The 15615-nt window shown below is 39.4% G+C and overlaps 1 protein-coding gene across 4 annotated transcripts; it reads left to right on the top strand.

Moving 5' to 3' along the window:
- Positions 1 to 2018: 2018 nt before the first annotated feature.
- On the top strand, positions 2019 to 10433 carry RABAC1 (Rab acceptor 1). Of its 4 annotated transcripts, XM_063436034.1 has the most exons (7): positions 2072 to 2110; positions 3138 to 3252; positions 6027 to 6142; positions 7536 to 7745; positions 9383 to 9480; positions 9797 to 9898; positions 10066 to 10433. In XM_063436034.1, exons 3-7 carry the CDS (start codon positions 6075 to 6077, stop codon positions 10149 to 10151), a joined length of 564 nt encoding a protein of 187 aa, XP_063292104.1. In that variant the 5' UTR covers positions 2072 to 2110; positions 3138 to 3252; positions 6027 to 6074; the 3' UTR covers positions 10152 to 10433. The 4 variants fall into 4 exon arrangements, with proteins under 4 accessions (XP_063292103.1, XP_063292106.1, XP_063292104.1 ...); XM_063436033.1 differs by lacking the exon at positions 3138 to 3252 and having other exon boundaries at positions 2019 to 2110; XM_063436036.1 differs by lacking the exons at positions 3138 to 3252; positions 6027 to 6142 and having other exon boundaries at positions 2023 to 2110.
- Positions 10434 to 15615: the final 5182 nt, after the last annotated feature.

Genomic DNA, 15615 nt, shown 5'->3' on the forward strand with positions numbered 1-15615 from the left:
AAGTTTTAAGAATTAGGTGCATTTTAGAATTCCTGGCTTACTTCTTTGATGAATTACACAGCAATGTTCACTATCTCATTCCTAAGCTATATTTCTGCTAACAAGAGCTATCTATTTCAGAAACATTTTAAATTAATTTGGAATCCATTTCAGAAATGGATCTTCAGGAAAAAATAAACCTTGCTGAAGGCCACAGGAACTTTGCCTTTGAATATTTTTGTAAATGACATATGGCATATTTTAGTGAATAACCTCAACTGCAGTAAAACAGTATATGGAAAGTGGGTCCAGGTTTAATTACCAGTCACTTACGCACATGCAGTCCCCAAACACTCACACACCTCCCATCACACACGCAGTCCTCATACACTCGCACACCTCTCATCACACATGCAATCTCCATGCACTCACATACCTCCCATAACACATACACTCACACAATCACCATACACTCACTCACCTCCCATAACACATGCAATCTCCATATACTCACACACCTCTCATCACACATGCAATCTCCATATACTCACACACCTCTCATCACACATGCAATCTCCATATACTCACACACCTCTCATCACACATGCAATCTCCATGCACTCACACACCTTCCATCACACATACAGTCCCCAAACACACACCTCCTATCACACATGCAGTCCCCATACACCTCCCATCACACACGCAATCTTCATACACTCACACACCTCCCATCACACATGCAGTCTCCATACACTCCCACATTTCCCATCACACGTGCAGTCTCCATACACTCACACATTTCCCATCACACGTGCAGTCCCCAAACACTCACACCTCCCATCACACACGCAGTCTCCATATACTCATAGACCTCCCCTCATACATACAGTCCCCCTACACTCACAGACCTCCCATCATACATACAGTCCCACTACACTCACACACCTCCTATAACACACCCAATCACCATACACTCACACACCTCCCATAACACAGGCATTCCCCATACACTTCCCATCACACACAGTCCCCAAACACTCACACACCTCCCATCACACACGCAGTCTCCATACACTCACACACCTCCCATCATATGCGCAGTCTCCATACACTCACACACCTCCCATCACACACGCAGTCTCCATACACTCGCACACCTCCCATCACATATGCAGTCTCCATACACTCACACACCTCCCATCACACGCGCAGTCTCCATACACTCACACACCTCCCATCACACACGCAGTCTCCATACACCTCCCATCACACACACACACAGTCCCCATACACTCACACACTTCCCATCACACACACACACAGTCCCCATACACTCACACACTTCCCATCACATATACAGTCCCCGTACACTCACACACCTCCCATCACACATGTATTCCTTCACATACCCACACAACTCCCATCACAAACATACAGTAGCACATAACCTCTATCACACTGGAACAGTTCCCACAACTCACACTAGCAGTAGGTAAAGCAGACTGGTGCAGAGACAGCCATGTCTATATGTATGTTAGCTAACTGCTTCTGCCCTATAATATCAAAAAATAAGAAAAATAATTATTAATGAAATGTGAGATTTTGCTGAAAATCCAAACATACTTCATGACCTCTGAGAAACACAGCTGCATGCACTATAACAAATATAAATCCGGTTTGTATATAATCAAACTTTATATCACTTAACTGTGCATGTGAAGTTATTTTCCTGCTCACCCATTCACAGTATTAGGGCTGGTCTGTATAGCTAACATATTAACAATAAACTAAACTGTTCAGATAAAGTGTGTGGATATAATGCCTAGTTATACACCACAGGCTGTGCGCCATGATAATGGTGACATCTAGTGTTCAAACACTGGCATTGCAGCTCACAGTTTGCTTCCCGTAGAAGAGCAACTTGCAACTACAACTCCCTTGAGCCATCGCGAAATTACGTCACGACCTAGCCCCTGCTCTGCCGCAGCAAGTGACGTGGCGTTGTTGCTATGGGACCAGCAGCAAGAGCTGTATGTTCCAGGGTCCTTCCTGTCTCTGCCATATCACTTCCGGTGACTGGAATAGGAAGTGGCAAGTTCTTAGAGGGATCTCACACCTAACAGAGGCAGTAAGTATATTGTATTGTTATTATTATTAGTAGTAGTATTATACAGTGTCCAACATAGAGTATGTTGTTATTATTATTATTATACAGTGTCCTCCATGGTATATGTTATTATTATTATTATTATTATTATTATTATACAGTGTCCTCCATGGTATATGTTGTTATTATACAGTGTCCAACATTGTGTATAATATTAGTATTATGATTATTCAGTGTACACCATGGGATATGTTATTAATATTATTATACAGTGTCCAACATTGTGTATATTATTATTATTATTATTATACAGTGCCCTCCATGGTAAATGTTATTATTATGATTATTCAGTGTACACCATGGTATATGTTATTTGTATTATTATACAGTGTCCAACATTGTGTATATTATTAGTATTATTATACCGTGTCCAACATTGTGTATATTATTAGTATTATTATTATTATTATACAGTGCCCTCCATGGTAAATGTTGTTATTATTATGATTATTCAGTGTACACCATGGTATATGTTATTTGTATTATTATACCGTGTCCAACATTGTGTATAATATTATTATTATTATTTTTATACAGTGTACACCATGGTATATGTTATTTGGATTATTATACAGTGTCCAACACTGTGTATGTTATTAGTATTATCATACAGTGTACACCATGGTATATGTTATTATTATACAGTTATTATGTTGTTATTATGAGACAGTTTTCCTCATGGAATGGTATGTTATTTGTTATACAGGTTATGCAATTGTTCGTGGTATGGTGTATGTTATTACTATTGTACAGTATCCCATTTTATATGTTATTTCTATTGTACAGTATCTTGCCTAAGTATGTTACTGTACAGTATTCTTTTTGGAATGTTATGTTATCGGTATTATACAAGAAACCCCATGTTATTGCTTGTGGACAGTATAATACTATATAAGTTCCAAATTATAATTACCGCTTATAATCCTGCTCTGTTTGCAGTATATGCAACAGTCTAATATGAAAAATGAACAGTTATTCTGTAACGCAGAGGTAGGCAACCTTCAGAACTGCAGCTGCTCTTACAGACATAATACTTGCAAAGCATCAGGGGAGATGTAGTCCACAACATCTGGAGTGCGAAGGCTGCCTATCCCTGCTCTACGGTATGCATTTTCAAGAATTCAAAGCAAATTCAACATTTTTCGTAAAAATAGCTGAACTGGAAACATTGCCAACTTGGAGAATTTTTCAAATTCAGTTTTTGACCTAAAATGTTAAATGCCTATGAATTTTCCGCAGTTAACATTTAAGTTAAATAACAATCCTTCACAGAGATATCTTAGATGACTTTTGTGCATGCATGGCCAACCAAAGTGTATATAGGCTCTACACAGAGTATTCCAAACTCTGGCTTCCGGCTCCGGATGTTGCTGAACTATAACTCCCATGATTCTCTGGCTATCTATTACATACAAAGAATTATGCTGTAGTTGAGCAACATCTGCAGCTTTGAGTTTGGAGAACCCAGCTTTACATGTTAAATCCTCTCAAAGTGTGAAGCTTGCTGACACATCCACACCGCAACCTGTAGTGTTCCACTTGTGACAAATGATCATCCTGAATGTTGGGAGCATTTATTTTATTAAAGGGATTCTCTGCTGTAAGGAATACAAAGTAGTATTCCTTAGAATATAGTTTCCTCTGTTCCCGCACCCAAACATGGAAAGAGTTAATAAACTCTTTTAACACTTATCCAATTCCAGAGCCAGTGTCCCTCAGCACTGAGTCCATGCTTTGCCTCCTCTGACATCATCAGATAGGTGGGGCTAATGTTGATGTCTAGCGGCCAATAGAATATTTAAAAATCCTGTGAAGTGGCAGCTTGCTGTTGGCAATGGAAACCCTTTTTAATATCATCTTGGATTAAAACCCTGTATATAAACATTAAGTATTTCATTATATGATGCTTTGTGAAAGACATAGAATGTGATGGCAGATAAGAACCATTCGGCCCATCTATTCTGCCCAATAGACATATCCTCTTTCTATAAAAATGAAGGATGCTCACTCGCCGGTTTGGAATATTCTTAAAGTAGTGAATTGTTAGGTTGCCATAGCGAACACAAGATCAATTAATGTTAATTGAGATTCTTCATTTGAAATAGCTATACTTTAAGTAAGGAATCGTATTACCCCTTGTTGGTAAGAGAGGATTCTTGTACTATTCTTAGCCATGTGATATGATCTAACATAGATGATACACATGTTGTGCATGAAAGATTGACATGCAGCCAAGTGTAAATTCAGAAGTTTAGATCCTGGAACAGAACATTGTGGATACATGACTGGGTTGGAGGTCACTTGCTGTGTACACATGGAAAGTAAACATGCATTACTAGCAAATACATTGTTTTCAAGCATTTGAATCTCTCATCTAGTATACCCTGAGATTTTTATACAACCTTTCCCATTTCTGAGAAAAATAACCCTATGAAATTAGAAATTATGTGATTTTATATTGTGCTGTTTATTTGTGCATCTACGTGTACAGCTTAAAGGGACACTATAGTCAACTGCAGCTTAATGTAATTGTTCTGGTGTGTTTTATAAATCCCCTTTAGGCTTTTTGCAGTAAACACTGTCTTTTTAGAGCAAATGCAGTGTTTACATTACAGCCTAGGGATACCTCCAGTGGCCACTCCTTAGATGGCTACTAAAGGTGCTTCCCGGGGCAGTGCTGCACGGTGTGACTGACATTCAGTGTCTCCACCCTCTGCACACTGAAATTTCCTCATAGAGATGCATTGATTCATTTTATCTATATGAGAAGATGCTGATTGGCCAGGGCAGCGTTTGGGCCCTCACCCCGGGCTGCCTCTTTGGGATCATCAGAATTAACAATCTCAGCCTATCCAATGCTGAGATTATCTTTTCTGATGATGTCAACCAGGGAGGCAGATCAGGCGCAGAGTCAGCACGAGCCGTCTGGAATAAAGGTAAGATTGTATTATATGTAGGGAGGCCAGGGAGGCTAGATAGTGTTTTTAACACTATAGGGTAAGGAAAAATGTTTGTGTTTCTAACCCTATAGTGTTCCTTTATCATTAACTAGGTTGGGTGGAGTCTGACACATTAGATCGGGGTAACTGTGTGACACAAACTAAAGGTTAGTTCTCCTCATTCATTATGTTATTTATGTTGGAATAAGCAGAACAAATTGCTGTCTCAGTATCTATATGTGTTTAGGGAAATCTTTCTAAGAGTAATTTACCATTTCACTGGGTAAAACTGATCATGAATCCAAATTGTGAGCGAATTTCCTGTATTCTGGGTTCTTTTGCTGATAAAAATGATAAATGTCACCTTCGCCTGGTTAGGTTTAATAAATACACATTTACAAACAAGGATGTTACACATGTTAAGTTGGCTCTTAATCACCTCTCTCTGCCAGGAACTAGCTTTGAAGTATTAGTAGCAATACATGCATAGAGGGCAAGTGTAGCCACCATAATGGACATGCAGGCTGTGTATGTGTATGTGTAGCCATGTACACATTGTGGGATAACTGTAATAATTTTAGAAGCTCTGGATTCTTGGAAATCGCCATAATTGCAATTGTCACCTCCTCCGTGTGTCTCTCATTAAGCCGACCAGGCTTGGGGTTCTGTAAATTATCTATAAGGTAGTGTTTCAGGCAGAGTAACCTCACACCCAGCATGGTAATTCAATTAGTCACTTTATTACAGAACTCATCACTAAACATCCTTTCTTGTAATGTTCTAAATTGGAGAACTTTAAACAGGTTTTCCAAGTTAGTGACTCATGCAGAAAAGGAGATTTAAGTCTAATTGAGCTGAGGAGGAGTCTGGCAGATGACTTGGCAAGGAGGCAGTCGTGTTTGCGTACTAAAGCCCTGTTTGTGTGTCTCCTTTTACAGAAGGACATTGGGAACAGGAACCCAAAGTAACTGCACTCATAGCCGGTCATGGCAGGGAAGAACGGGGACGCATTCAGTCCTGCAGCTGAAGAGGGACCTAGTGGGATTATTAACAAGTATGAGCTGTAACGAGCCATCACCTGATTTGTTTGGAAATGTTTGTGATCAGTAAGACACTTGTACCTTTCAGCTCTAAGAACAAGCTTAGCGATCACCCCGAACATTCCCATGTCCTCACAATCAGGAGGTGGTATGAAGCTGCAAAAATGTCATTAAACATATTAAGAATGCTAAAAGCAAACATTTCCTTTTCATATATTACGTTTCCCTCTTGTGTCTTGTGTTGTCCATTCATTTATTTACACAATTCATGTTTTTGTTTTTTTTAAATCCAATGTAATCAAGCACACACAATAAGTTATATTCTTTAGGGCAGGGGTAGACAACTCACGATTTTGTTGACTACATCTCCCATAATACTTTTACAGCTATGATGTTGGCCAAGCATCAAGGGAGATTTAGTCCACAACATCTGGAGTGCTTAATGTTGCTTACCCCTGCTTCAGGACAAATACACAACCTTATGCAGCAAAACAACAACAAAAAATATCTAGCTCGAACTATATATTCTCACTTCGCTTAAATCACCCAGTTTCATATATGAAGGCTCAAGATTTCAAGTTATTGAAGCCTAAATGTGATTTGCCACAGCAAACCTTGTCCTGCAGCTTAGGGATGCCTGCGTGCTCCTTATTTATGCTTCTATGCCTGTGACATTTCAGCAAAAGCTAAATAAGTTCTGACAAAAATGGAAATATTATTATGTATCTGTCTGGGATGCATGCAGGGTCTCCATTGCTTGCCTACGTCATGTGTGCACCCCTTTCCATCTTTTATTTTCTTTTAGCCAATAGCCATACTTGCATTCCTCAATTCACATATCTACCGTCAGCAGTACTATTTATTTTACCATCTATATAGCAGTGCTTCACTCTGCAACTATATTCTATAGTTTTAAACTTATCTATAAAAAAAATTTCACCCCATCCTTGTGTCACATTTTCCACATTAGAGTTTTTCAGTCCCAGAGAAAATAGAAAAGGACAAAATTAAAATAACCAATAAGCTTTTCTTTCTGAGTTGGATATGATATATTTATTTATAAATGTTTTATTTTTTTTCATTTTTTTTGTATTATTTTTCTATGCACTTTTAACAGCACCTTAAAATGAAGGACTATTAAGTCTTTGTCTGCATTAGGCTTGTTATGAAATATTGATTATTGCTGCTGGTTCTTTGCTACCTGTTACGTTTGGGCTGTTTTGGAATGTTTGCTTTATGATCATAAATCTGCTTCTGTTGCAGCATTGGTAGATCACGCACTCCGTGGCTTTGCTGGTTTCAAACTTAATGTGCTTAAATGAATAAAAATATAAAAAGAAAATACATTTCCTCTCTCTGGGTTTCACATCCTGCTTTTTAACCTTTTTCCCACTGTGCTTTATGCAGAATACTTCCCAAGATGATCACCCAAGCCACAGCAAAAGACTGGTTTGACCGGCGCCGTGCGCACATCCGCCCGTGGAGTAACTTTGTTGACCAGCGGCGCTTTTCTCGCCCAGGGAACTTTGGGGATCTGTGTAAGCGTGTCACCAGAAATGTGGAACATTTTCAGAGCAACTACATCTTTATCTTTATGGGGCTCATCATGTACTGCATGTAAGTGTGTCAATGTATCGCCCTTAAGAGTTTCACTATATTGCAGATGAGTTTGTCAGTGGATTTCATGTTAGGTGAAAAACCCACCAGCACTGTATACCCTACATGGGGCATAGGCAACCTCCGGCACTCCAGATGTTGTGCCAGCATTATGTCAGTAAGAGCATTATGAGAGATGTATCCTACAACAGACTATCCAACAATATGCATTGTCAGTCAGTGGTTGCAAATGCCATTAAGGTATTGTCATTCATATTAAGGTTTATTAATTCACGTAATTTCAGTATATTTTGATTCTTTATAAATCAGTAGTAAGACCCCATCTTGAATATGCAGTAAAGTGCAACATTTTAAAAACGGATATCTTGATACTAGAAAAAGTGTGGAGGGAGACTACAAAATTAATAAAGGGAATGGAAAGTTTTAGTTGTGAACAAAAAGCTATAAAATGTGAACTTGTTGCTTTAGAAAAATACAAGGCTCAAGGGAATAGAATCACGTTATTCAAATATAAATATAGCCAGTAGAAACAGCCATCTGGTAACATGTTAATTAATAGAACTGTACAAAGGGAAAATAATCACAGATTTAGGCTTAAAGAAATTAGATCTTACCTACTGAAAAGGAAAATGTTCTTGTAAAATATGAACAATTATGTAGTGGAATCCTTTGCCTAAAGAGGTGATTTTATCCTACTCTGGGCATATCTTTAAACAATGTGTGGATGCTCTTTTTAAAAAAACATAATATATAGTAGTTGATATGCGACCAAACCACTTGTTGATCCAGGATCGATATACCATTTTGAGGTTAAAGGGACACTCCAGCCCCCTAGAGCACTTCAGATTGCTGAAGTTATTTATGTGTTAAACATGTCTTTTTTTTTCTTTTTTAAATACGGATTTCAATAGAAATTGACACTCTTGCTACCTCCCCCAGAGGCGCCTATTAGACTAACATTACTTTTACTTCCTGGTTGCCTGGCTCAATGGAGCTAAACTCCATAGGCAGCAGTTGCCCAGAGCACCTGCCTTGCATAGAGCAGCATTGTGAAGTCTATGATTGGACAGCCACAGAAAGTCTGGGCGGGGTTAGAAGGGGAGGACTTCCAAAGGATGCAGACAATAGATCTGCAGCATTTGCAAGCTGTTTTAGATATATCCACACTGAAGAAAAATGCGTAATTAAATGCATGAATGTTTTCATTGAGAGAATATCTACTAAATAGTGATTTTTTTTTGTATTTGGGAAGTTAAGCTTTAAGAAATAATATATTCCTTAATATGTGTCAAACTTGGAAATCTCTTTATTTTGACTTTTTCGCCTTCTTCAATAGCGGAAACAGGTGTGTGTGAGGTTGAATTTGATAGACTTCAGTCTTTTTTGTTGTTGCCTACTTTACTCTGAAACGATGGAAGAGTGTTATTACACTACATGTTAGTGTGTCAATGGGTTGCATGCAATAGTGTAACTACACTGTGTGGGTTTCAGTAGACACATATTGCATCAGTACAAATCCACACCACTCTATCTCATGTTCTCCTCGTTGTTATGAATCGGATTCCATCTGCCCCCTCTGATCTAATGCTGTATTAGTTTACATTTTTTACTAATTATTGCTTTGTGTTTTCTCCCAGCATCACCTCTCCCATGTTACTCATTGCATTAGCTGTGTTTTTTGGGGCCTGTTACATCATCTACTTGAAGACCCTACAGTCTAAGATCGTCCTGTTTGGTGAGTCAGATTTTCTGTTCTACAAAAGGTCTCCTGTTACAAACGGCTACAAGATAAGGAATTTGTTGAAAACAGTGTTAAGTGCGTCACTTATATGGAGAATTGGATACATGTCAAAATAAAAACAAACTGTGCCTGAACAGTGTGTCAATTACTTCTTTCCCTACTGGAATGTGAACTTTTATATCTGGTTCCTATTAAAAATGGTAGCCTGTTTTCAAAGTACTAGGTAATGATCCCATTTCTCGTAGAAATTACACTTTAATATTTGCGATTACGTGAGACGTGTTGATTCTGATTGAACGTCTCTCTACAGGTCGTGAGCTTAGTATGGCAAATCAATATGGCATTGCTGGAGCGGTATCGTTCCCCTTTTTTTGGCTAGCTGGTGCTGGAGCAGCGGTGTTCTGGGTTCTGGGTAAGCAAATTAATGTGTGAATCTCTGACACTTTTGTTAAATGAAGTCCTGTTTGGATTGTGTCTTCGTTGTCCTCTCTTAACCTGAAATGTGCTTTTTTTTTCCTTTTTCATGTTCTCTTGTCTAATGAGACAATAACATTTTCTCTCCCCCTTACCTTCCTGCAGGAGCCACTCTTGTGGTGATCGGGTCCCACGCGTCTTTCCATGAAGTGGAGGGGGATGTTGAGGAGCTGCAGATGGAACCAGTTTAATAGTCTCTAGATGGAATGTCCTCCTTTTTGGGCAGTATTGGGGTTCCCTTGCCAATTTCCCATTCCCCTTTCAATATAACCTTTACTGTTCCAACAGGGAACTTTCTATCCGCAGCATTTGCACATATTTAATTCCATGTATCAGTGACAGTTGGCAAGAAGCTGCGTTTCCCTCTTTAATTGAGACTAGCCAAACCTGATGAGACTACCAGCTTTACAACAAAGTTGTGGCTTAAGCCAGCTTCTGGAAACTGCGTTTTGTCCCCCCACCCCCCCCTACTCTCCCCCCCCCCTCCCTCCCCGTGACCCAGTATGCACAAAACACAGGTGGAAGTGTACTTTCTTTTTATATCAGCCCTTTGTATTACAGCCCCCTGTGGGCAAGTGTGGACCACCCAAGGTGGGTGTAGAATTCATTATTGGAAGGAACGTTTCTATATGTTTTGAAATTGTAAACATTATGTGTATCTATCTAAATATCGTGATCTTGTTTTCTTAATATATTAAACCTGTATTAAACACAGCTTACATTTTAATTTCCCTGTGCAATGTTAGTTTAAATGTCCCATATCAAGCATAGACTTTTTTTTTCTTCTTTCTTTTCGCCCTATACATATGAACTCATCCTAGGAACACGATCCGGAGACTCAACAGAGACTTGGATCACCATTCCATACAGTGTGTTATCAAAGGATTTGGTTGATACAACAAGGATTAAAGTGTTGACAAATTTGCTTCTTCACTAAGACTTCTCTATGTCAATATGGTTGTGTATGTTAATGGTCTCCCATGTATTCTTGGTTTTTAGTTGGTCCCACCTGTTTGCGGATCCAAAGTTCTATATCTTTCTACTTGACAGCAATATTCACGATGAGCCTGACTGGTGTGCAGTCTCTGACCCATGGTTTCTACATAATAACCACTCTCCAAGCTGTCTTGTGTTTCTATAAATGTTTATATTGTTCTCTACGACTAGTTTGCATATTTCAGCAATTCGTGCAGAACACAGGGTGATAAAAGGCCTCCCTTCTCTACCCTAGAATTGTAACCTAAATAGTATTCTACCTGGTGATCCCTGTGACACATTGAATATTACTCACTAAGCACCAAAATGTGATGTTTCCTTGTACAATGAGAATACACTCATTGTAATACAAAGATTGGAGTGCATACTAAACTCTGTTCAACAAAAATGGTGAGGAAACCAGGGTACAGAATAGGTGAAGAATGGAAAAGACTTGTCCTGCCAAACTCAGTTTAGTACGCTGCAAAAAAAGCTTTAGTATTTTACAAAGTGTGTTGTTTGACACTGCTTTGTACCGGTTCTCTGCACCTCATGAGTGTGGAATGAAGTGGGGAGATTTCAGGCTGTTAGGTTGGAATGACAATGAAATGTGTACACAGTGTGGCAGCTTCATGACCCATGTATACCCAGTAATAAGGTTGATGGCAGTGTTGGACACCTAAAGGGATGTGTTATCACAATGGCATAATCAGTAAACATAAGCTTCCTTGTACTTCTTTAATGTAAGCATCTACGTGGACAGGGCTCCTAGATGTCTACTTCTACCAATACTTACTAAGACCAGAAAGGAGAGACTCTGGGTTTGGATGTCCAAGCCGCCTATTCTGAACTTTAAACATGCACTAGAAACCTTACCCTGTGAACTATTTTGTAGTATGTTGTTTTATTTCGGTGAACCATTATTGGGACCATAAGCATCAAAACATTACTCACAGGGTTATTTATTAATGTGAGAATTCAAAGTTTATTAATGTGAGAATTTCAAGGGCCAGCATAGCCAAACTGATAGCATAATTAACTTTAAAAATTAAATCCAGTCCTGCTTTTTTTTACCTTAAATTTTAAATTCTGTTTTAAGTAAATAACCATGTTAGTGTTATGACACTTTGTCACAACTTGTCCCGATTAGCCCCATACACACACACACACACACACAATTTGAACAGCCACTTCTCTCTGCCAAAGCTATGGGCATGTTATTTGGTATATTTTATATATAATTCCGAAGTTACATTTCTCCTATTTAATGAGTTTAATCGTGGCTCCAGTTCAAGATCTACTAGAGTCTCTTGTATATAAGATTTTCTGAGGAAAAAACAAGTTGTAGGTTAAGATTGTCTCCTGATTTTTGATGTCTCTTCTTTCTAATCTGGCAATGGTATCCCTCCTTACAACATTTGCCAATGCAAGTCCTGCAGTTTTAGGAATTTTAATGGGGCACTCATGGTATAAAATACTTCAATCGCTTTTTACCTATATAAAAGCAACCTTCCGCACTCCAGATGTTGTGGACTACATCTCCCGAAATGCTTGGCCATCATTATGGCTTTAAGAGCATTCTGGGAGATTTGTCCACATCTGGAGTTCCGAAGGTTGCCTACCCTTACTCTTTAGTATGTTAACATTTTTTTATTTAAAACTATGCACTTTTAGCTTGCTTCATTTGCCATATTTCCTTTATTTACAAAAAAAATGGTTTCTTTATAAACCCCCTAACCAGTGTATGTACAGCAGTTACACAGTTATTGCGGTGATTTAATAATCTCAACTGCCTTAAAGGGACACTGTAGGCACTGTAACGGCTTCATCTTGTTGACATGGTTATTGTGTCTGGAGTCCCCTGGCCCGTCCTTCCATTCGGCTTTAAACCGTTTTAAGTTTAAGCGAGAGTACCCAGCAGCCCATCCCCTCCATGTTGCTTGGGCTAGTGAGGAAGCATTAGTCTGAGAAGCAATGATCTGTGCTTGGTCAGCTGACTGCTTTCAGCCAATAACAGCACCCTTTGCTTGTATGAATTGGTATGGCTACAAGGAAGTGTGTAATCACTATCTTAGCCACAGCTCAAGTGGGGGCCAGGCACCTTCATTCAGTGATGAACTGCTTGAAAATGCTATAGTGCTGTAAACAATTCACTGAGATTAAATGGTTATAGTGCCTGTAGTGTGCCTTTAATCCCAAATTATGATAACATCAGAGATAAAATTGATACATCCTTTGCAGGAGGATGTTTGCATAGATATAACTATATATAAGGAGGCTGAACCAGAGATTCCAGGTAAGCAAACTATTCATAGAGTTTTGCTTCCTTTCCATGAGATGACACTAGGGGGTATCTGGTACCATAACCACTACAGCACACTATAGTGGTTATAATGCCTGGACTTACTCTTTACTTGTTTAAAATGCTTAATGAGGAAACATTAAAGGACAAATTAGATTTCACTTATGGTGGTCCAGTAAGGATATTAAAACATATTGGGGGGAAGTCCAGACTCTGATCCAGGAAGTAGTGGGCTCAAGATTAGAACTGGAACATTTCTTTTTCACAACACTGATGCAACACACCGTGACTATAAGGCTTCTATTACTTACTTTATACTAACAGCAGCCAACATGTTAACGAGCATGTGGAGGTCGACTGCTCCCCCACAGTCAAGTCACAAGTCACCAAAATTGGACACTTCTGTACATAAGAACTCAGGTGGCCCGCCCTAGGCAACTTCAGGTACCAATGCATCTGGCTCTAGTCAGAGGACACTAAACCTCTTACCGGGCAACACAAATAAAAACTCCATAAATCAGAATCATAATCTCTATACTAATATAGGATTTACACATACAGACACACTACAATTAATCTCCAGGGCATTTCATTTGTTTGACTTGTTTTATTTAATGGTTAAACAGGTTTTGTTAACTTAGAATAGAATTCCCATCTCCCTCAACTTCATCCCCAAAGTATCAGTACAATGAACACCCAGGCTCACAGCAGCCACCACATATTAGGATCATTATGGCTACTATGGTCACCACTTTTACCCTACTTGATACATTGCCTACTATATCGGGAATAGACATTGCTAACAAATACTCACTATTATATGTTGCATACATTGGAACTACCGCGGTCACAGGGGTCGCAGCTGCGACCAGGCCCATCACTCCGCTGGCCATGTGATGCGGCCCCGGAATGCGTGATAGAACTGCCGGGGCCACGCATTCAGGGGCCCATCGGGTGCTCCATTCTGTCAGGGCCACCCGATGGCAAATTATTTCCAGGAGGCCCGGTCAGCACTGCGGCACTTTAACAGCACGACCAGGACCCCTCTGCTGAGGTCAGATGCTGGGTGGAAGTGACAACCCAGGTCACTACTCCCAGCTTACACAGAGCACCGTGCGGCAGTGGGAACTCTGACTCCCATCAGCCTGAGCCACTAGACCCCATGGAAGTCACCCTCCTGCACCTAAAAAAGCTAGGAAACAGGAGGGTGACTAAACTATTTTGCATGTGTGTGTCTGTATGTCTACGTATCTGTATGTCAGTGTGTGCCCTGTGTATCTGAATGTGTGTCTGTTTGTATTTGTATGAATGTCTGTGTATTTGAATGTTAGTCCTTAAGTGTTTGTGTATCTGTCTGTATGTGTCTGTGTATCCGCATGTGTGTGTCGGTATATCTGTATATCTGTATTTGTGTCAGTGTTTGTATCTATAGGAGTGTCATTTTGTGTATCTGCTTGTGTGTTTGTGTGTATATATGTGTCTGTGTTGGTTTGTGTGTCTGCATTTGCGTGTGTGTCTGTGTATAAGCATATGTCCGTGTAGGTATCTGTATGTGTTATATGGTGTGTATCTGCATGTATGTCAGTGTGTGAATGAGTCACATTGAGGGGCGTGTATGTGACACATGGAGAGGCTGGGGGGGTGAGAAGTATGGGGGGCCCCAGGGTAATTTTTGCACTGGGGCCCCGTGATTTCTAGTAACACCTCTGGTTGCATACTTACAATGTACTGTATAATTCCTGTATCTCATTTATGACCATTACCTCTGTAACAAGATACAATTGTGAACCATTTATAAATCGTTCTGTATACTTTTTGAGTGCATACTGCAAAAAATTAAAAAATCTAAAATAAAAAATAAAGGACAAATAAGAAGTGTAAATACAATGAAAATAATTTAAAAATACCTAACGCATCCATCTGAACACCAGAGACACACACTGCAAAATTCACTGGAAATGTGCCAACTGAACACCTGTCAGTGATTCGCATCAATGCACTTGGCTCTGTGTAAACAGCAACTTGTGTTGTAGTCGAAAACCCTGCAAAGGTGCCGTAGTTTATTATTTAGTTTGTTTTGGCATTAATCTTGCAATGTCAACGTATTGAACTTGACATCACAAGATTAATACCCAACTCATGAGTTAAGCCTGGTTTTACAATGTGTTTCTGACTTCAGCGGTAGAAAAATTATTTGTGAATATTGAATTTTGACCATTTGACAACTGACGCTCGATATTTGCCCCCCAAAAATCAGAATACATTATTGATCGGTTCTGGATGCTGGATTGCAATTTACCCTGTTGTTTGAGACAGATATAAGAGAAAATGTAAGCAGCAAAATCACATTAAAGTCTCCAGTGATAAATGGACGGACA

The sequence above is a fragment of the Pelobates fuscus genome, chromosome 11, assembly GCF_036172605.1.
Source record: "Pelobates fuscus isolate aPelFus1 chromosome 11, aPelFus1.pri, whole genome shotgun sequence".
NCBI classification, from domain to species: domain Eukaryota; kingdom Metazoa; phylum Chordata; class Amphibia; order Anura; family Pelobatidae; genus Pelobates; species Pelobates fuscus.